We start from the raw sequence: 20,506 nt of genomic DNA on the forward strand, positions 1-20,506 counted from the left end.
TCCCTTGATCTAGATGCTATACTCCTATTGATGCAGCCCAGAATTGCATTGGCTTTTTTAGCTGCTGCGTCACACTGTTGGCTCATGTCATGTTTGTGGTCAACCAAGACTCCTAGATCCTTTTCACATGTACTGCTCTCAAGTGTGGGAGGGCTTTTGTTTTTGCTTGTTATTATGCTATATAGTTTTGTGTTTTTATGCTGTAAACTGCTCTGTGATCTTTGGATGAAGGGTGTGTTAAAAATAATAATAATAATAATAATAATAATAATAATAATAATAATAATAATAATAAAGAAGGGGGCACAGAGCAGATCCTCACCAGAATGGCCTGAGGGTAAGGCCTGAGGAGGGTTGTGCGGGCTTCGTTTTACTTTCTTTTCTCGTCCACGCTGTCCCTTAGGTATGTGCTTTATTTAGTTTAGTCTAAAAATATCTACCATTATCCAGCATGTTTCTCAGAAAGCCTTTGCTCAAGCATAGAATTCTATTCTGAGCAGAGGAAGATCACGTGAGTGGTGTTAGCCAGATGTCTGGGTGTCAGTACAAAGGAACATACAGCACAGTCAAACGTTGGTCCCCAAATGCCTTCGTTTTGGAACATTTTGGCTCCTGAATGGCAAAAACCCAGAAGCAAATGCTCCGGTTTTCAAATGTTTTTTGGAAGCCAAACATCTGACGCAGCTTACGCTTGACTTCTGCTTCCGCAGCCAGTCGGAAGCCACTCCTTGGTTGTCGAACATTTCAGAAGCTGAACGGGCTTCTGGAACAGATTATGTTCAACAACCGAGGTTTGACTGTATGTGGTAGCAATATTCAGATTCCATAGCTATGAACAAACCTGTCTAGCTGGGATGGGATGGGGAAACAGGTAACACTCGAGATGTTGCTGAACTACAACTCCCATTCCTGCCCATTGGCTATGTCTTCTGGGGCTGGAGTTGGAGTCCAACAGTATATAGTATTTTGTTGTCAGAAAAGGGGAGGTAGATGAGGAGGAAAGCATTTTGCATGTGCTCAAAAGTGCTCTCTTCTATTTGCTCTGGTATTGCAAAGTTCTAATCCCTGCTGAGTCACTGCTGACATTAAATCCTGCTGGTGCCTCAGTACTGTAATATCCTTCCCTGCTATGCCTCAGCAGTTTGCTGTGGAGAAGCCTTTTCAAGCCAAAAATGCTGGAGCTGTGGAGCAGTGTTCTTTTTATAGCAAACTCTTTGCCATTCCAGCAGCTGCACACACAGCCTTTGCCTTTTTTGAGGGGCAGCCTGTGTCAGGCACTGCCGGTTTCAGTCAATATTATAAAGCTTGCTTCTCACATGCTCTTGCTGGGAAAGGTTGAGTCTGCCACATACCAAGCCCTGCAGCTTGTTGGAAAACACGTTTGGTGACCTCTTTGATTAAGCTGGGTGCTGTCTGTCTGGTCAGCATTTAAAAGGATTGTTTCCTGCACTGGCCCTAGTTGTTGGATATGAGTAGAGAGACCTGAGGAGCACTGCTTGATGAATGTCGGAAGGATGTAAGCTTCACTTCACTGTAAGGAGCTTAAAAGCTGGGGAAGTTGTGTAAGAAACTTTTTTTAAAAAAATGGGTATTCATTTATTTTAGATTGGATTGAGGTTACATCGATTTTGTTGCTGCTTGATGTTTGTAAGGATGTTGGTTCGTGTGTAGCTAGGGAAAAGTTCTGCAGAAATCTTTTAATTGCTCTGTGATATTTTTAGCTCACCTTTCTAGCTCCATTGTTTAAACTTGGTATAAGAAAGGAGGTGATGGATGTAAGATGCATTTGGAAGCCAGCTAGTGCCTTTGGTAGTGTTACTGAGAGCACCACAAAATGAATGAGCAGAAACCTTGTGGAATGTTCTGAGAATTATGTTCTGCTGATGTGGCAAGCGGGAGAATGGAAATGCTTCAGTTTGAAATGTCATGTTCTCTGTCCTCTTAGCAGATATAATATGGACCTGTTCTTACAAAGCACAGTTTGGAGGTTTAGGAATGTGCCATTGGCCACATGTGCTCCCTCCTCTGCTTCTGATGTATTTCAAATCATGGTTTGCCGTGACTCAGAAAATTATGGACAGTACTTTCCCTCCAAATCACGATTTGAAAGCCTGGTTTGGGCTGAAGTTGGTTGCAAACCATACACTGGAAGTGGCACTAATTGTGGTTACAGATTTGGATGTTGCAGCAAACTATAGTTAGAGCATACTAAGAAAATGAGAAAATGAAACGCAACAGGGTGGGGGGAGTGTGAGGAGGAGAGAAGATGGGAGCCCACTGCACATTTTCTCAGCCATGGTGGTTGTTTTGGTTTTTTTGAAGATTGTGTTCCTGATATATGTCCCACTGTGATGGAATGCACATCTGATAATCACTGAGACTCACATGGATCCCTTCATCTATTTACATAATAATAAATTAATTTGTGGTACATCTTAAAACATTCTTTTGTTTATGCTTTATTCAAGTTTCAGATTCTAAGGACAGGGATTTTTTTCCCTGGATTCCTTTTTTCCTGATGGTGATTTCCTGTTACTGTATTCTGTTATAACTGTTTTTAATTTTAATTTTAAATTGTTTCGACCTGCCTGCCCTGGGACCTGCTGGCAAATAATGCTGTGTTGTTGTTTTACTTGTAGAGAGGGGTGGGAGAAGATTTTCACGACAATGTTTATACCAGGGGTAGGGAATGTATAGCCCTCCAGATGTTGTTGGACTCCCCAACTCCCAGCATGGCCTATGGTCAGGGATGATGGGATATGTAGCTCAATAACATGTGGAGGACAACAGGTTGATTTATACAGTTTAAAAACATATTTTGCTTTCTTGTTGTTGTTCCCCTCCCTTGTCCAATTATCTTTTTGAAAGCTTCCCCCACCCTCTCAACAAGAAATATTTTATATTATCTAAACATAAGCTGTGAAACCAAGATCATGATTATAGCTTTCTCTGCTTTTTTTCCTGGTGTACATTTTGGATGAAGTGTACATGTCAATAGAGAATTAATGTTGGCTTTGATGAGCACTTCTGTGCTGAAGGTAGATTGCTTGTACTCAGTGCTACTTTTCTAGAAAAAGAGGTGCCAGAACTCACCAAGGACACTGCCCTCATTCTCTTAGAATGGCAATGATGCCCACCTGACAGGTGGAAGAACTGAGCTGGTGGGATTATTTGTGGAAGCGGTAAAGCAAACTGATACACATTGAGTAGTGCATGGCACTGAATCAAGGCAGTGCTGACCATAGCCTGGAGAAAGAGGATAAATATCATTGTAACAAGGCATGTCATTTAATTTCTTTAAATATACGTACGCATGCCATCTAAAAAGCTTTAAAAAATAAGCTAGCATTCTTAGTGCCTAAGAAAACAAGTTACACCCTATGTTTATAAGTTTTTCCCCTCTTTATGGAAAATTCTCCAGTCATATTGGTGATGCACATGCAACCAGCAAAAGCTGTGGAAATGTTATTGCAGTTGATGCATGTGGGAGCACACCTAACAACTACATGGGAGGCATCTCCTTCAAGGCATGGCCTGCTGTTGTTTTCCTCACTTCTTTTCAAGTGCAGGCCTGTACCCAAAGCACTTTATAAAAGCCTCGCCTGTATTGCTTACTACTGCTGGTATTTTCCTGCTCTCAGGGGTTGCTGCCATTTGAAAGAGATCACCACAGCCCCAGATAGGTGGATGCATACTCCCTTTCACCAGACAGCCATGATCTCTGCCTTGCCTCCATAGATTATTTGTCTAATCCTCTTTAAAAGCTTTGGGGGGTGGAGAGAGAGATTCATAGAGGAGCGAGCTATTGACAGCTACTAGCCATGATGGCTATGCTCTGCTTCTGCAGTTCCTGTGCTGGAAATCACAGGAAAAGGTGTTATTGTGCTCAGATCTTGCTTGATGCCTGTGGGCTTCTGGTTGTCCACTAGGAGAACAGGCTACTGAACTAGATGGACCATTGGCCTGATCCAGCAGACTATTCTGGATGTTTTTAGATCTGGGGCAGTTGAAGTCTTGAGTAGATTGTCAGGGATTTCTGACTATTGACACTCGACCAGCCGTTACTGTCTCTTGGCACTGGTGTAACACCTGCTCTGCTTTTGCTTATTCAGATGGAATGGATTGATGCGACTGTGATGTCATCAGAGCATGGATGACACCTTGCCCCCAAGCCCTAAGATATTTTGGAAGTGCAGCACTGAGGGAGACCAAAGGCAATTGGAACAGGCCATCTGCTCAAAGGCAGGCTCAGCAAGCCACCCCCACCCCCTGCAGTCATTCTAGATGTCTCAGGACAGTGTTTTAAGAGCGTACTAATTTGAAAAATAAGGATTCTCTATTTGCAGAAAGGATGTTGGTTCCCCTTAGCCCTATTTCTGTACTGCTGGCAATTTGCACATTGCAGGGAAAGTTATTCCCTCTCCAGGCTGCCCTGTATTTGGTAGATTAAGTTATTTTTGTCTCCAGAATAATGCCTAGCTCGAAACACCTACCCGCAGCACTCATAGCAGTTGCTAATGGCAATCATGGCTTTCCTTGTGCAGAGTCATGGAACAGGTGTGATGTCAATGGGTTTAAATGTGACATTTCTTGGAAATGGGCAGTTTTGGCTGCTTTGGTTCAGTTCTTGCTTTGCCTGAAAGGGAAAAATGGGAGTCTCTCTGGGGAAGGTTTATGCTCAGAGCTCATACCAGGAATGCCTGCCTTATCCATTTTGATTAAGGATCCATCCCAGGTATTCTAAGCACTCTTTTATTGTGTAGCAGTGCAACATAACACTGAGTTATGGTGCGCTGGTCTTACATTGCCAACTGTCTTTTCTCATAACTGCATTCTTTGACCTTCCTTCCTTTCCCTGCAGGGATCAAATTTGCCTCTGTGCAGCACAACAAAGTTCATATTGTGCTTTATAAAATTAAATCACGAAAGGATGAGAAGAAACATCTAAAGGCACAAATAAATAACTTTCAAGTGCCTTAGATTATTAGTGGGAGAGATTTATATGTGCACGCAACTCTCCCACTAAAACCGATGGGACTTGAAAATTGCTTAACGGTGCCTCAGAGTGCTATGTTAAGGATTTGTGGTGATGTGTGTTTCTAGCCTGTTTAATATGCTTTCACCATATCTGTGGACCAGTAGCACTTTTAAGGTACGTTTTCTGGAAGTCAGAAAGACTTACATCTAATTTCCATCTTCATCCTCCCATTTAAAGTTGCTGTGGCTTAATGGTGGCGTTCTGGAGCTGTGCACAAGAGTGTTTTGAATAAATAATGTTGATGCACACTGTATACCTTATGCCAATGCTTCTCTTCATTCTGCCTTTCTAGGCACGAGTCAGTCTCTGTCCTCTCATCTGCGCCAGTGCTGTCATCAGACAGTGACAAAGATGGTGAAGACGAAGGGAATGAGGAAGATGAGCTACATGGGCTGCAGTCCTTCCAAGTGCAGACTAATGGCAACACTGAAAGGGATTCAGGTAGATGGGAAGAGGAGCATATAGTATTCTGGAAGGAAGTTTAACCAAAGATAGGGAATAAAGAAAGAACCAGGAGAGAAGCTGACAGCTGGGTTGCACAGTTCCTTGCTGTTTTCCTCATACAGCCCTCATGGTCCTTGCAAGGAGAAAGTACTGTGTACCAGCAGTGCACAAGCACACTTGGCAACCATTCCTCACAATTGTGCCAGCATGTGCTTCCAATTCTTACAGAGTGTTTCTCCAAACAATTGTGGCCCTGGAGTAATTCATGTAGAGAGAGTATGGCAGAAAATGACTCAGAACGAGCCCTGCACGAAAATCTGGGACAATGGCTGTATGAGATTGTCCAACTGAATGTATATCTGTGCCAACAGCTGACAATGCAGGAGTTTGCTAAGCTGAGACGGGAAGTTGGTGCTGTTATTTCCACTTGGGAATCATAAGAATTCTAAGCAGATTACTACTTAATTAACCTTCTAAAACAAGTGATATGTGCATGCATATATTCATAGAGCTGAAAATAATCAAAGATGTTGCACACAGATTGTGAGTGAAAGAGCTTTGTGATGGTGGGAAGAAAATCAGCTTCGTTGACTTGTGTATTTTTCTCCTCCTAGATCCAGATCTTTCTCTTTCAAGAAGCTTTTCCCACTGGGAAATGAGGAGGGTGAGTTTTCAATACACTTAAAAAAAAAAACACCTCTGAAATGTAAGAACAACAGCTGAAGAGCAGATGGATATTCACAGAGTCAGTCTGCCCTAAGATGCATGGTACATTGATGTAGTCTTCACACCACCCCTTTTCTATAGCCTGCCAGTTTCTAAATGCCCAGGCATACACAGATTCAATTACCAGTATATCTAGCAGCTTTGGCTTCTCCAGTGCACCGACTGTGTGGAGGTTGTTACCTGCTAGGTACAAGATGTACCTCTTTGTTGTGTTAGGCTCTCCATTGCAGATCTCCTTAAACAGGCTGGGGACTGCTGAGAAGATCTCATTTATTCTTAGAAAGCTGGTTATCATTGAGAGGCATATATTCTGAGAGTGCCATGGATGCTTCAAATAGGAATGTGTTCCCAAAATGGAATGGATCATGTATGAATAGGTAATAACACCTTGCCACCTGTTTCAAGACAAGCTTGTTCATCAGCTTGTCAGCTATGCAGGTAGCAGAACTTACATCCTGCGTGCTAGCAGGGAGAACCAAAGTGAACACAACTGACTTGTTTTCTGCAAACCAATAATTATGATTTGTCATGACACGTGAATGCAACCAGTGCCTCTTGAGGCTTAATGCCATCAGGAATGGTATAAGATGTCCATCCCTCCCCCCCCCCCCAGCCTGGTTTATATCAAGCTAAACTCTTAGTCCTCTGACACCGATTAAATATTTTACTCGAAAGTGCAGTAGGAGCACCCTATCTTCTCAGCTGATCAGAGGTCATTGTGCTCAGCCAAACCCTTTTTGGAGACAGGGACACATTTGGAAATCTACAGCTATCACAAGCATCGCAAAATGCCCATTTGACAGGTGATGTGCATAACTCCACCCCTAAATCAGGCAAAACAGATAAAACATAATTTTTAAAAATTGACCAGGAGTCTTGTGTGGATGGAGGGGTGCCTGAGCACTGTGGTGCTCGTGCTTTTCTAGGAAAAACATGGAGAAGCTGCCTAGGACCAATCAAGCAGCAGTTGTCTGTTCTCTTGAAATCCAAGGTCTTTCAGATAGCCCAAGGTTTTGCACTGGTGGGTGAAGCTAGATACTGCTGAAAATATGTGTAATGTTTAAATAACGGCACCACAACATAGTGAGGACATGTCCTTTCTTGTTGCCTTATCTCTCTGATTTTGTTCTGACTGTCCTCTAAGAGATCTTATTCTGGCCTTGCCTTTTCATCTACTTTTTTTTTTTTTTTTTTTTTGCTATGATAACTCTGTGGCATTCTGCTCCTCTGAGCAGATTCATTAACAGTTAAGTCCTGCTCCTTTGGCATTGCTTTCTACAAGTTACTTCATTTTCCTTTAGGCAAAAGAGATGGCAATGATTCAGTGTTCGGAGGCCACCATGAGCAAGGCGCCTCGGCAGCGTGGTCGTTGGTCGCAACCCACAGGCAGCCTAGAGATGACGGTTAAATCCATGCTTGACTTGCGGCAGCTGGAGTCTTTCTCCGTCTCCCGCTCTGCCAGCCGAGATTCTCTTTCCCAGGTCAGCAATGGGGATGACCAAGAAGAGCGTCCTGATCTCCCTCTGTGTGTCAATAATGTAAGAGCTTCCCTTCTTAATGCAAGAGATGAGAAACTGCCACGTGGGAGGGATGGCGTTCTGCAACGAAGTCTCTGACCTTCTGACCAGGGAATACTATAATACGATAATATTACATGGGTAGTAAAGCAGTGCATTGTGGGTTAGCGCATTGGATCCTGCTCTGGGCTTTCGATGGAGCAGCCATCAAGACCAATCAGCTGCCAGACCAATGTTTGCTGGGAATTGTAGGAATATAAAAACCGTGAATAAAAGATATTCTGCTTCTTTGTTCCTTAGAACAGAATCAGTAGCCTGACTGGCAGGCAGGTGGATATGGCTAATGAGCTGGCTCTGAAGTGGCCATGTTAGTTCCAGTTTTTCTGCATGTTGCTTTACCAAAGCTAAACTAGCTTTGTTTCTGCATTGATATTCTAGGCTGGAGGCTCTGCAGCTCCTCAGGAAAAGCAGCCTTGCGTTCGACCCCAAGTTATCCGCCTTGTGTCCTGTGAAGGGGGGATTTTCCCCCAGGAACTGGAACCTTCAGAGAGTGAGGAATGTGTCATCTACCCAGAACAAGATGAGATTCACCCTGCAGATGTTAGCAGGTAAAAAAATAAATTCCTTTTTTGCGCCTTGCTTTTAGCTATTTAAGGTTGTATGACCGCCCCCCGCTCCCCAAAGGGGGAAAAATATATCATGATTTGATGATCTGGGTGAGGCACCATGCTGTCCACCACATTCCAAAGTTACTGATGGGTTTTATAAATGTCGGCCTGACTGTAGCATGCAGGCCGCAATGAGATGAGGCCTGTTAACATAATCTTCGCTTGTGAGCAAGTCATACATATGAACTACCGCTGCCAGATTTCTCCTTGGATGACTGTCTTGTGAGTTTCTTGTCCTCTCCTGCTCTCCGTCCTCTTCTTTCACGCTTGCCTGGTTTTGAATTTAGTAAGAGAATGCCCAAGCTTGTTCTTGAAACAACTAAAACAGTGGTTGTTTGGAGATGCCACTAACATGACTTGGAGGAGTCATGCGGTATAATAAAAATATTGGAAGAAACCGGAGAGACTTCGGCCTGCTTCCAGCGATCTCTCCCATAATTATAACATTTAACTCTCCCTTCCCTCTGTAGCTGTTTCATTTCCTCGGCTTCCAACGTACAGTGTTACGATTGTGGGCTGTGGATGTGCCTCCACAAGCTGTTACACTCTGAAGGGTGCTTTTTTATATATAAAAAAGCCTGACTATTAGTGCTCTTCCCACCTCACCTCACCCCCCACCCTGCCACTTCTGCTTTATGTTTCTAATGTTATAGTTCTAAGATTTAAACAGAGCAGATTGTGGACTCCTGGAGCTGTCAGGCAATGGGGGGAGGTCATTCTGGGCAGCGTTTGGAAGCCTGGTGGACACGGCACTCACAGAACTTGCAAGCTGCGGTACAGTTAGTGTAAATAATATTCTCAGCATTAGTGACCTTCATGCTTGAGTTCAATCGCAGTGACTAGGAGGATTTAAACATAAAAGAACTCCCAAGTATTCCATAAACAGAAAGCCTTTTCTTTCAGCCACGGAGCTAAGAGAAGCTGCGTTAAGCTAAACACACACTGCTGGAGTTAGGACCGAGAGCTGTTGTTGTCATGGTGATGTGTGGAGTCTCTTAAAATGCCATATGCAAACTGGTTTTTCCTCTCATTGGCTCGGTTATCCGTAAGGATTTTCACATATGGCGTAGACACAGATGGTAGCTTAGGCCTCAATTTTTCTGTGGATGTGGCTCTTGAGTGTCTTTTAGTTGATGAGGAAAATACGAGAGAGAGAGAGAGAGAGAGAGAGAGAGAGAGAGAGAAAATGGAAATGGAAGGGGAAAGTCCAAATGTCACTGTCCAAGCTCTATGAAGTGCAAAATAATTGTGCATAAATGGTGAAAAGGTTAGGCTTTACAAAACTTATTTTTCGCAATGGCGGGAAGTTAGTAGCACAGGTAAGGTCTTTAAGAGTGTAATAGTTTAAAAGTTGTCAATGCTGGTTCTCACACTTGAATCTTCCCTTCTCTCTCAGCGAGTTCCAGGTAAAAGCACTTCCCCATGGGAAACTAGGTAGAGGCTACCACAGCAACGGGTGCCCAGATAAACACAGCCCTGACAGTGCCTGCTCCGTGGATTACAGCAGCAGCCGCCTCTCAAGCCCTAATGAAGGTGAGATATTTTTAACTATTTGGACTTGTGCCCCACCCCCATTCTCAAAACTGTCAGCATCGCCCTTGAGCCAGTGCACCAACTGGACTCATGCACCTCAACCCCGACTGGGCTAGGCGAGCTGGGTAGCACTGCCAGTGACCACCTTTCTCACGGGAACAGGTCACAGTGCTGTGGACTCACAGCTTAGAGCTGAGAGCACCGGATTCACTGTCTCAATAATACAGTTGTTGCGCAGCAGAGTTTTGCAGAGTCTTGCAGAGTATAAACCACTCGGAGAGCAGCTCTGTAGAATATCTTCCTTTTATTCTGTAACTACAACTATGATACAAAACTATATACAGAGCTGAATATTCTAAGCATAAATCAATGCTACACTGAGGGTCTGCAGCTGCTCTTAGCAGCAACCTTATCTCTAGACTCTCTCTCTCTCTCCGATACACTGACTGACTGACTCTCTAACTCACACACATTGATGTGGTGCTTAGGCAGAATAAGTAGATAGCAGGACACGCCTCCTCCTCTCTGGAGAGTCAGCAGAGATCATCAGGAGATCATCAGGAGATTCTTGGGTATGGGAGGGGTGAAATCTCAGCAAGATGCTGCCTACAGTTAGCAGGGACAAGAAGGGGTCAAAATGAAATATATAAAACAAGTACCACACCAGGCCAGCTTAATCTTGGCCATCAGATAGCATTCCAGATGAAAAGGTTTTGCATGCTTCTGATACGTGTTTGAAATAATGGCAGACATTTGACTTTCTCTGATATTCTCATTGCACCTTTGTGGGTGACTGAATATCTTTCTTCTGTGGTACCTCCAGGTTAGCCCTACTGGGGGAACTGATATACAGAGGCTCTCCTGGACCAGAGCTACATCTTGCAGCTGGTGCATGGCCACTGCTGCAAACAACCATCTCCTAAGTTTCTTTCCCTGCCCCACCCCCAAAATATGTATATGCGAAATCCCAAACCAGGATTTGTCCCTTTCTCTCAGGAACCCCACCCACCCCCCAAAAAACATTTAGAGCTAAACAACACCATTCACACAAAAAAACTCTCAACCACATTCCCAAATAGGCAAAGGGAGCTTTCCTTCCTCAATGCCAAATAGCAGGTGCAGTGGGCAGAGCCACAGAAAAAGGCACCAAATGGAAGCAGCTGCTGGAATGGAAGAATTGAGAGCATGCTTAGAGTGCACTCCTGACTTTTCCTTTCGAATTTGGCATTGCAGCTTTACCTGTCCAACATCTGGTGTCATTTGATGGACGCAGGTGGGTGTGGTTTGGGCCAAACTGAATGAGGAGACCTGGTGGGCCAGTTTAGGTTTGAGATTCTTGTATGGATTGACAACTGGGGAGGGTTATGGGAGAGGAGACTGACTTGTTCAAGCATCTAACAACTTGTTGTAAGTACCCCAGAGAAGGGTGGCATGCAGAATTCAGGGTTAAATAAATGGTGGGGTGTTAAAAAATAATAATCCCACTCTCTGTATTAAACAAGAAATTCTCAGGAGTCAGGAAAGGGGAAAACCACCTGAAATTTCACCATTCCTGAAATCCCACCATTCCTACATAGGAATAAAATGCTCCAAGTTCAGGGCCAACCACAAACCTGAACCCTTTCCCTGCAGTACTATAGAGCAGTAAAGGCATCAGGAGTAGGAAAGGGGTAAAAGAAAAGTTCTGTCCTCCCCCCTCCCCCCCGCCAGGTATGAACACTCCCAACATTTTGTTGCAGATCCCCCTGTGCAATCTACATTGTTGTGAAAGTTATATTTGTGTCATGTTTTCCACTTTAGATTCTGAGAGTACAGAACCTCTCAGTGTGGATGGTACGTCCGATCTGGATGAACAGGTGGGAGAAGAGGATGAGGAGGATGTCAGCGCTGGTCTGTTGGAAGGAGATGTCCCCAGGACTCCAGATCAGGAGAAGTTCCTCAAGCAGCATTTTGAGACCCTGGCCAGTAACGGTGAAAAGGGTACATTTTCAAAACCAGTGGAAACTCTTGACCTTTTTGTGATGTTCCCAAATGTATTCCTACTAAATCAACTTTAGATTATCAGTGTCCCCACCTGTTGTGACTCTCCTGTGACAACTGCGGAAGCAAATGCCATTGGTAGAATAGAGAAAATAATGAGAAACCTGTAGCACCTCCTGCAACTTTGGTGGCACAATGAATGGAGCCTTGTCAAAATGGCAGCTTCCTCTTTTGTGCTGACCTATGGGGAAAGTAATACAGTACTGGCTTGACTCATCTGTTTGTGCTGGGAATTGAGTAGAAATGCAGTGGCCCCTAGTGGTAGAGGTTGGCATGTTAAACGTTGTGATGAAGAGTAGAATTGTAAGAACAAGAGTATCTGGCACCTTAAAGACTAACCAGTTGATTGTGGCATAAGCTTTGATGGACTAGAATCCATTGCAATTCATTCATTCATTCATAAAATATGTATATGCCACTATGTCAGAAAAACATGTATCAAAGCAGTCTACAGCAACAAAACTGTACAATGAAAACCTCCTAATTTGTATACATTTCCCCCTTTTTAATTCGTAGGTGGATCATGTAGGACCCTGGAGAGAACGGAAAACAGTATTTCTTCTCGCTTTCTGTCCCAGTCTCCTGCTCTCAGGTACAGTCACAGTTTTCCTTACTGCTGGGTAGTCCGGCCATGCTTTGGCTCAGACATGACAACCTCATCTCTTGAATGTTCTGCTCCTGGTGCACCTTAGCAAAAAAGGCTTGCTCTTAGGAAGAGCCAGGTCTTCTTTTTCTATAAAAAGACTGTGTCTGTTTTGGGAGGGTGATTTGGAAAGGCCCGGGTACCCCAATGTTCGATCATAGGGTTGCCTTTGCTTCTCTTTCTTCAGTCTTCCAATGAACTTCACAGCTGTGTCAATGAATCCATTTTAGCTGATATAAGAACTAAATTTTGCTACGTGGTTTACTCTTCACCATTTATGCGCTATAAAATGATTTTGCATTTCATTCAGCTTGGACAGTGAAAAAATCTTATTCAGTCTTGCTTTACCAATGAGCTTTAATCTGGTTTTCTTCCATTAGCAAACTCCTTGCTTTGCTGACTAAGCTCCAGACACTGCATTAGTTTTTTTTAAAAAAATATTATTTCAGGAAGCCTGTTAAATCTGATGGGGAAATTGTGATCTTGTGTATTAGAAAAGGGCGTCTATGAATGTTAGGGTTTACTGAACACATGGTTCTGGTTTTTTGCTAAAGTAGCAAACAGAAGAGCCGTCTATCCTGATTGCGTACAACTGTATGCTGAGGCCTTTAGGTTAGTGCTAACATCCTGCTTTTCAGGTAGAAGGGGAGATGGAAAAGCAGGCACAGATATCCCACGAGTACAGGTCTCTTTCTCTAGAGAGTTTAAGTGGACTAAAGTGAGGGCCTGAATCCAGTAGCATGCTGAGCTGAGAAAACCTTAACCCTGATTATAACTATGGCTTATCTTCCCTTGCTGAAACCTCTCCGTTTCCCCCCTTTCACTTAACCCTCCTATATAGTAGTCTTGTCTATGATTAGTCTATGTTCACCATACATCCAAGGGGAAAATGTGTTTGTATGAGGATTTTGGCAGTAAGAGCTTGTCTTGTTGCCATGTAGAATCATAGAAATGTAGGGTTGGAAGGGGCCCCTAGGGTCATCTAGTCCAACCCCCTTAAATGCAGGAACCACAGCCCCAAATTAGCTACATAGCACTGTTTTATTTTTATTTCAAATGGTGATGGTATTGTGACTTTATATATCCTGCCCTGTCTTTGTCTCTATAGGCAACTGTCACTTTCTTCATCAAATCTGGTATTGGATCGGAAGCCCACTGAGTTCCCTGACTTTCAGAAGCAAGTTTCTGCTGATCCGCTGAAAAATGGGCTTGACCACCAGAACATGGCCCTGGAGAATGGCATCTTCCAAAATGATGTTAATTCATTTAGATCACTCTATATGCAGAGAAAGAGGAAACCTGCGCTAGAGATCAACAGGGGTCCTGGAAGACCACCTGGGCCTTTCCCCGATAGTGATGGGGCAGGGGTGATGAGGAAATCCCAGTCAGTTCATGACCTTGTTCATAATGGTAAGGAAGTGGCTGGCTATTGTGGAAATCGTTAAAAGCTAAAGGCCTCCAAAATAGAAACCTGCCCAGCATTGGAGATGAGAGCCAATTATCTACCGGCTTTGGAGGTGGGCTGGGGAGATAGTCCCTGTCAGCACCACAGGTCCCTCCTCTATGCCTTGCGGGTGGCCTGAGTTGGAGAAATGCAGAAATTGCTGTCACTGGTGATGGCAAGAGGAGGACTTAACCTGCTTCCTCTGGAAAGCACAAATTGTTTAAAGGTGTTAGAGATACTAGGAGCAGTTCACCTGGAAATTCTTTTATGGGAACTCAAGCGAAAGTCATGGAATCACCATTTATTTTAGTGCAGCTTGTGCAGATAACACTCCTAGTGAAACTCTCCCACTTACAGCCTTAGTGTGGTTTTGCATGTATAATTGGGGCTACTTTTACTTTGTGTGATGCTCTGCATCAATCAAAGGAGCATTCCACACCTACTTTTATTAATACTCCTATGATTCCCAAGCCATCATTCGTAGCCCTCTGACTGCTTTTAGCTGTAAAGGAAACACATTTTTTTTGCAAATACAAGGTGGCGTTTGCAGTAATCCCCATCACACAGAACAAAGGTTAAAACAGTACATGCAGTGCTATCTCTGGTCACATATTGAGTCAGAAATTGAGACAACAGGGTGTCTGGAACACGGGGCAGTTGCTCAAAATGATTCCCTGAACATAGTTGTTTTGTCTAGTGCTTCATCCAGGAGCTGAAATGAAATAGTAATGACATTTAAAAGCTGGAGCTATTTTGATTGTCTCCAGACCAGTTTTGTGCACTTATTTCTTCCATTTCCACAGATAAGGTTCCAGGAGGGATGCCTTCTGCTAGGCAACGTCCTCAGACCCTAATGGTAGGTGAGAAAGATCCAAGGTCCAATAGCTGTCGGGTTCTGTCTGCAACTCTATTGAAGACAGATGGCTCCAGCTCTCTGCAAGCCAAAGACAGCAAAGCTGCAAAACCAAAGTCCTACATGAGCCCCACCACTAGCTTCATGGCCAAGATGTCCCGCAGCGTATCTGTGGGAGAGAATCTATGCCTTGGCGACTCTGCAGAACACCTGGCTGATGTGAAGGTCATCCCACAAGTACCAGAGAAGACACAGTTGAATCCTTTAGGGGACACTGAGAAGAACAAGCCGCTTGTGAAGGAGAATGGCCTCGTGAAACCTCCTCTTCAGCAAGCTACAAGTTCTTCATCACCCAAATCCTTTCACAGCAAGCTAGCTTCTAACCGGGCTCATTTGATCCTTGACATCCCCAAATCTCTGCCTGACAGACCGACTTTGGCTTCTTTCTCACCGACTGCCAAATCAAAACCACCTCTGGAATCTCCCCAGTCACCTGCTGGCACTGGTATAAAGAAGCACTCGTTTCCTGAAGGGTGGGCCTCCAAGCTGGAAAACCAAGCAGCTGTGCCACTAAGCCTTGGTAAAAGTAGCCCAGCAGGTCCCTTTACAGAGACTCTAAAAGAGAACCGTACGTTGTTGAGGACCCAAGTCCAAGTCCAGCTTGAACCGGGGGCTACTAACCCCAAACTGAAAGAGTTTTCAGATGGTCTGCACCCAAAATCTCCAGAATACAGGCCACTGAGATGCAAAGAGATAATTGGCAGCACTGGTTGTGTGCCGGAGAATCAGCTTGAACTTTGCTCACGTGAAGCAAGCAGGCCAAGGTCTCCCACAACTGTGGCAGCCCTGGCAGAGGACTCAGGTGTGCACGGATACCCATCTCTAATCTTCTTCCCCCTTCTGTCTCCTGTCTTTGTGAATCGCTTCACACTTCCATCACATTTCTTTACGTCCAGCTTCTGGCCTGTCTCGTCCTGTCTGCACCTGTCTCGTTCCATAAGCCATCCTTTCAATGGTGAGACATTTCAATCTGGCATTCATTTTCCCCCCTTTCTGTCCTCAGTTTCTGCTTCCAGTTTGTCTTGTGTTCTGTGTTAGCTCTAGCAAATGTTGTGGCTCAAGCGATGATCCACTTGGTAGGACTAGCACAAGAGTGAATATATAGTTTTAAAGTAAAGCTGTAGACTGGGTGAAAGAAAACCTTTGCCTGACTTTCAGTGGTAAGGTTACTTATCATTTGTTTCATAATCTTCCATTGATCATTGCCAACAGTGCTCACTTGTAAAAAGTGAAATCCTGGACTGACACTAATGACAGAAGGAACTCATTTATTATATATAGAGAACATGGCTGGCAAACAAAGCTGACCAATGTGTAGTTGCTTTGCTACCATTAATATCCTATGTGGGTATATTAGTTGAGTTAAAAATGGCAAGTTTTATTCAAGGTACCCTTGCTTATTTTAAATGTGCAGCCATTGCTGCTGAGGTGTGGGGAAAACCATGTTTGGAGCTTGTGGAAGTAAATTCCCACTGTTCTCAGGTTTTCCAAGCTGCTCCAGAGTGACGTTTTGGAGTCCAGTTCTCTCTTGGAAAGATATGCCTGCAGCATGTTTGGTTAGTAAGCTAACAGCAACACAGGCCTTTTCTCAGTTGCATTTGATGGTTGTATGCCATACAATGCATGGTCATGTACCACAAGCCACTCTGAATGTTTTTTGACTTGGTTTATATTGAAGATCGGGGACGCGGGTGGTGCTGTGGGTTAAACCACAGAGCCTAGGACTTGCCAATCAGAAGGTCAGCGGTTTGAATCCCCGTGACGGGGTGAGCTCCCGTTGCTTGGTCCCTGCTCCTGCCCACCTAGCAGTTCAAAAGCACGTCAGAGTGCAAGTAGATAAATAGGTACTGCTCCGGCGGGAAGGTAAATGGCGTTTCTGTACGCTGCTCTGGTTCGCCAGAAGCGGCTTTGTCATACTGGCCACATGACCCGGAAGCTGCAACCCGGCTCCCTCGGCCACTAAAGTGAGATGAGCGCCACAACCCCAGAGTCGGCCACGACTGGACCTAATGGTCAGGGGTCCCTTTACCTTTACCTATATTGAAGATCACCTGAAATGGAATCACTTTAACAGGAAGAGGCAATTAACGTTTTCCTAAGGTGTAGCATGTTTCTTTACTGGCACACCCCTGCAAATGGGTGAGATGTGAAACATGAAAAGAGAGACGCTCACTAGAGTATGTTAAAAGGAAGTTTGATTTTTGTTAATATTCTGCCATCTCAGAGCAATGAAGGCAGCTAACAACCAATAAATCTACAAGACATCATAAAAGGCATCAAGTAATTAATAAAACATCACAACATCCCTAAAGAAGATAAATGTAAGCTCAGTGTAAAAAACCCCAAACCCCTTCCCATAAAGTATCATCAACATAAAGCAGCATTTAATAAGTCCACCTGAGTGACTGTTTTTCCTGTGTCAGGCTGTGCAGTTAATGCTGTGCAATTCCATAAATTTTGTATTGTGGCTAATATAAAAAGTGCTGCAACCAGATGAATAAAACACAGGGCTCTGGGCAATAGGAGGGATGGATGGTAAACTGAGTTCTAATATTCTGTTCTGCTATTAACTTGCATGTAACTTTGGTACAAAGTTACCTAAACATCTGCTCTCAGTCTTTCCCCATCTGCTGGATGTGCACATACTTCTCACTGATAGCAGTACGTTGAGATCTATGGAGGAAAATGCTGTGGGATTTGAAGTATGGTTACATAAAACAGCCATATGAAATTCATGTCTGAAGGTTCATTCTCACTGCTTCAGAAGTTTTATAGCTCTCATTCATCTATTTAAACAATTTTACCAACCTGCCTGTGTGTGTTTGTGCACACATGTTGACATTCTTTGATTTCAACAGAATATAAATGCATAATAATCAATGGGAGAAATCCGCAGACAATAAGAAGAGAACAATTCGTGTTCTGATTTAGCAAGAGTAATAGACAAGATAATGGAAGACAATGTATTCACACTGTAAATTAACAAGAAGATGAAGACCATGTGGATCTGAGGCGTTAGCTGGCACCATTAACCTTTAGTGAACCAACCCCTCTCCTTGTGTGTTTCCCCCGCCCCCCAATTCAGAAACCCACAGACCTTTTGTTTTAACTTGTTATTTACTAGGAGGATTTTTAAGTGGCTCTCATGTGAGTTATGATGCGGGAGGACAGAATAAAGGTTGAATCATGCCTGTGTATGTGTATCCCACTTGTATGTCTATCATCTTTGTCTCACTACATGCCTTCAGATGTCTGACCCTGCTTGGTTAATGAGTTGGCAACCAAGCAGACAAAGTTGCCCGCCTTTTAAATAAGGGCAGGATAGCAATGTATTGCTGAAATGTGCTTCCCTCAATCATCCCTCTACCCCATGTTGTTTCTCACCCTTAGAATGATTATAAAAGAAATATGCTTCTTTGTTGCCTGTTTGAATTATGTTTCCTAATGTATAGTTAAGTTCTTTGTTTAGGCAAGTATTTCTCAGACTTCTAATAACACTGGCACACTGGTTTCTTAATTAAATTTGGAGGTAGACTTTTACACTTGCACTTCAGTTTAATTTTGGAGAGTAAGTATTTCCGTCCTCAGAGGAATCTACTATGTGTTTTCTGCTTGTATCACGCTTGGGATCTGTTTCCTGATTGGAAAGAGGCAAGTCTGGAGTGATGGTTGGCAGCAGAAATGCAATGTGCAGCCTCTCATGATGGCAGGAAATCATCTGTATCTCTAAATATGGAATGGTTTGAATGATTTAATCACATATGAGTTGTGGCAGAAATTCCTGTTAACATTGGAGGATTATTTGGAAGGAGGCTAGGTCAACAGCACAGTGAATGGTGGAGTGAGCAGCCTCCCTTTGGGATGGCTGCTTTGGCTTCACCGGAACTTTAAAACTATGAAGCTAATTTCTCACAGCGCATGTTTTTAAAAGCCAGAGAAAATGTGCCACTGAAATGCTCATTATATCTCTGGGGGAAGAGATATTCAGGTGGAGCTATAGAGAATGCCCTCTTCCTGGTTGCCACTAGGTGCAGCAATGCAGGCCACAGCACCACTAAGACTTGCTCCCTTGAAAGGCTTAACAACTTCTCCTAGGAGAGAAGTTGCTCTCTATTCATGTAAGTGCATAGTGTATAATGAACAGTCTCAGGCAAGGATTTAAAGAATTATTGAGATGGGTGGGGGAGGCCAATGTATGAAATGGCTAGATTCTCTGCAGGGTTTCCCACCATCTCAGGACAGTGGGCATGGCTGGAATGGTACTTGTGTCCTACTTAGTGCCTTTGTATTCTGTCTCTCCGCCCGCCCCCCCCCCCAACAGGAGGCTCTTTGGTCAGCATTGAGCAATGCAAGCACGTTGTGTCTGAGCTCCAAGACAGTATGCGCAAGGCCATCCATCTATACCATATGGTAAGTCACACTTTCATTCCAGCTGGTCACTTGGATCTTAATACTTTTATGTGATTATCTATATTAGACAAATTGGAAACATGGTTAAGACTGCAAGCAAAGGTCCTCTAAATTTTCGTTCCGGAGTAGATACCTGTGTACTTACAAGCCCTTGGGTTGTTGTGTGGATCACCATTCTGTGGCAAGGAATGCTTCCAGATGGGAGTTTATTGTAGAATAGTGTTTCTCATGCACACGGGTGTTTTTTGCAGTGGTTACACAACGTTGTTGCCAAAATGCCAGGCCCCGCCCCCCAGCCCTTTATACATTTTAATCCATATTTTCATTTTTGTAGAAAATCTGATAAGTAAAAACAACCCATTGTACACCTGCAGAACCTTTGTCTTGCCAGGGTTTAAACTCAGCGCAAAACTTAAGTGAGATGCTGACCCAGCATGGCCATTCCCAGTTCAGACGTTAAAGAGAGACAGAGATTTCAATGGTTGGCTTTCAATAGCTGAGTCAGCAAAAGCGTGATGATGATGATTGAATCTTACTGTTTTAAACTGATTTTGATTGGGGTTGCCAGACAAGAAGGTATTCTCATGCATGTATGAGAATCCCTATGAGGCACAAGACCTTTTGCACACTTCATACACAAATATATGATAATTCAGACTCACTTGGTGCACAGCATTAATTCAACATGGTACGGCCTTCTCAGTAGTGGTTCCTCATTTGTGGAATGCCCTCTCGGGTGAGGTGTCTCTGCCTCCCTCATTTTTAACATTCAGGGGGAATATAAAATCATTTACCCAGGTGCTTGATGCCTGGAAGGTTCCTGGCAGCCCTGAAATTATCTGCTGGGAGGGCATGTGATTGCAGTTAAATATGTATTTAACATGTATTGTTTTATCACACCTTTTATCATTTTGGTGTTGGCTGCCCAGGTAGGAAGTGTAGGATATAAATCTAATGGAGAAACAAGCAGACAACATGTTTAGCAATTTTCAATGCTTGAGACTGATTGGGAGAATGTACTTGAAAGGCTGAAAGTTTTGTGTTGATATTTTTAGTTTCTTGCAGGAGAGTAGGTGGAATGGGAGGAAGAAAAGCAACAGGAGGGGCAATGGGTCAGGTGTGAGGAGTAG

At 43.7% G+C, this 20,506-nt stretch overlaps 1 protein-coding gene across 12 annotated transcripts in view; it reads left to right on the forward strand.

The window, feature by feature from the left end:
- Positions 1-20,506, forward strand: part of MAPKBP1 (mitogen-activated protein kinase binding protein 1) — a 118,789-nt gene that overhangs the window by 93,548 nt on the left and 4,735 nt on the right. For 2 of the 12 annotated variants that reach the window (XM_083744075.1, XM_083744074.1), the window contains 10 exons: positions 5,331-5,479; positions 6,097-6,146; positions 7,510-7,689; positions 8,164-8,333; positions 9,790-9,926; positions 11,727-11,906; positions 12,483-12,558; positions 13,718-14,019; positions 14,857-15,768; positions 19,288-19,376. In XM_083744075.1, the coding sequence (XP_083600201.1) occupies positions 5,331-5,479; positions 6,097-6,146; positions 7,510-7,689; positions 8,164-8,333; positions 9,790-9,926; positions 11,727-11,906; positions 12,483-12,558; positions 13,718-14,019; positions 14,857-15,768; positions 19,288-19,376 (2,245 nt within the window). Of the gene's footprint in view, positions 1-5,330; positions 5,480-6,096; positions 6,147-7,509; positions 7,747-8,163; positions 8,334-9,789; positions 9,927-11,726; positions 11,907-12,482; positions 12,559-13,717; positions 14,020-14,856; positions 15,922-19,287; positions 19,377-20,506 lie in introns of all 12 variants that reach the window. The other 10 variants (XM_083744069.1, XM_083744065.1, XM_083744073.1 and 7 more) reach the window with 5 other exon arrangements.

The sequence above is a fragment of the Podarcis gaigeae genome (assembly GCF_964106915.1).
Source record: "Podarcis gaigeae genome assembly, chromosome: 1".
In the NCBI taxonomy this organism is placed as follows: Eukaryota; Metazoa; Chordata; class Lepidosauria; order Squamata; family Lacertidae; genus Podarcis; species Podarcis gaigeae.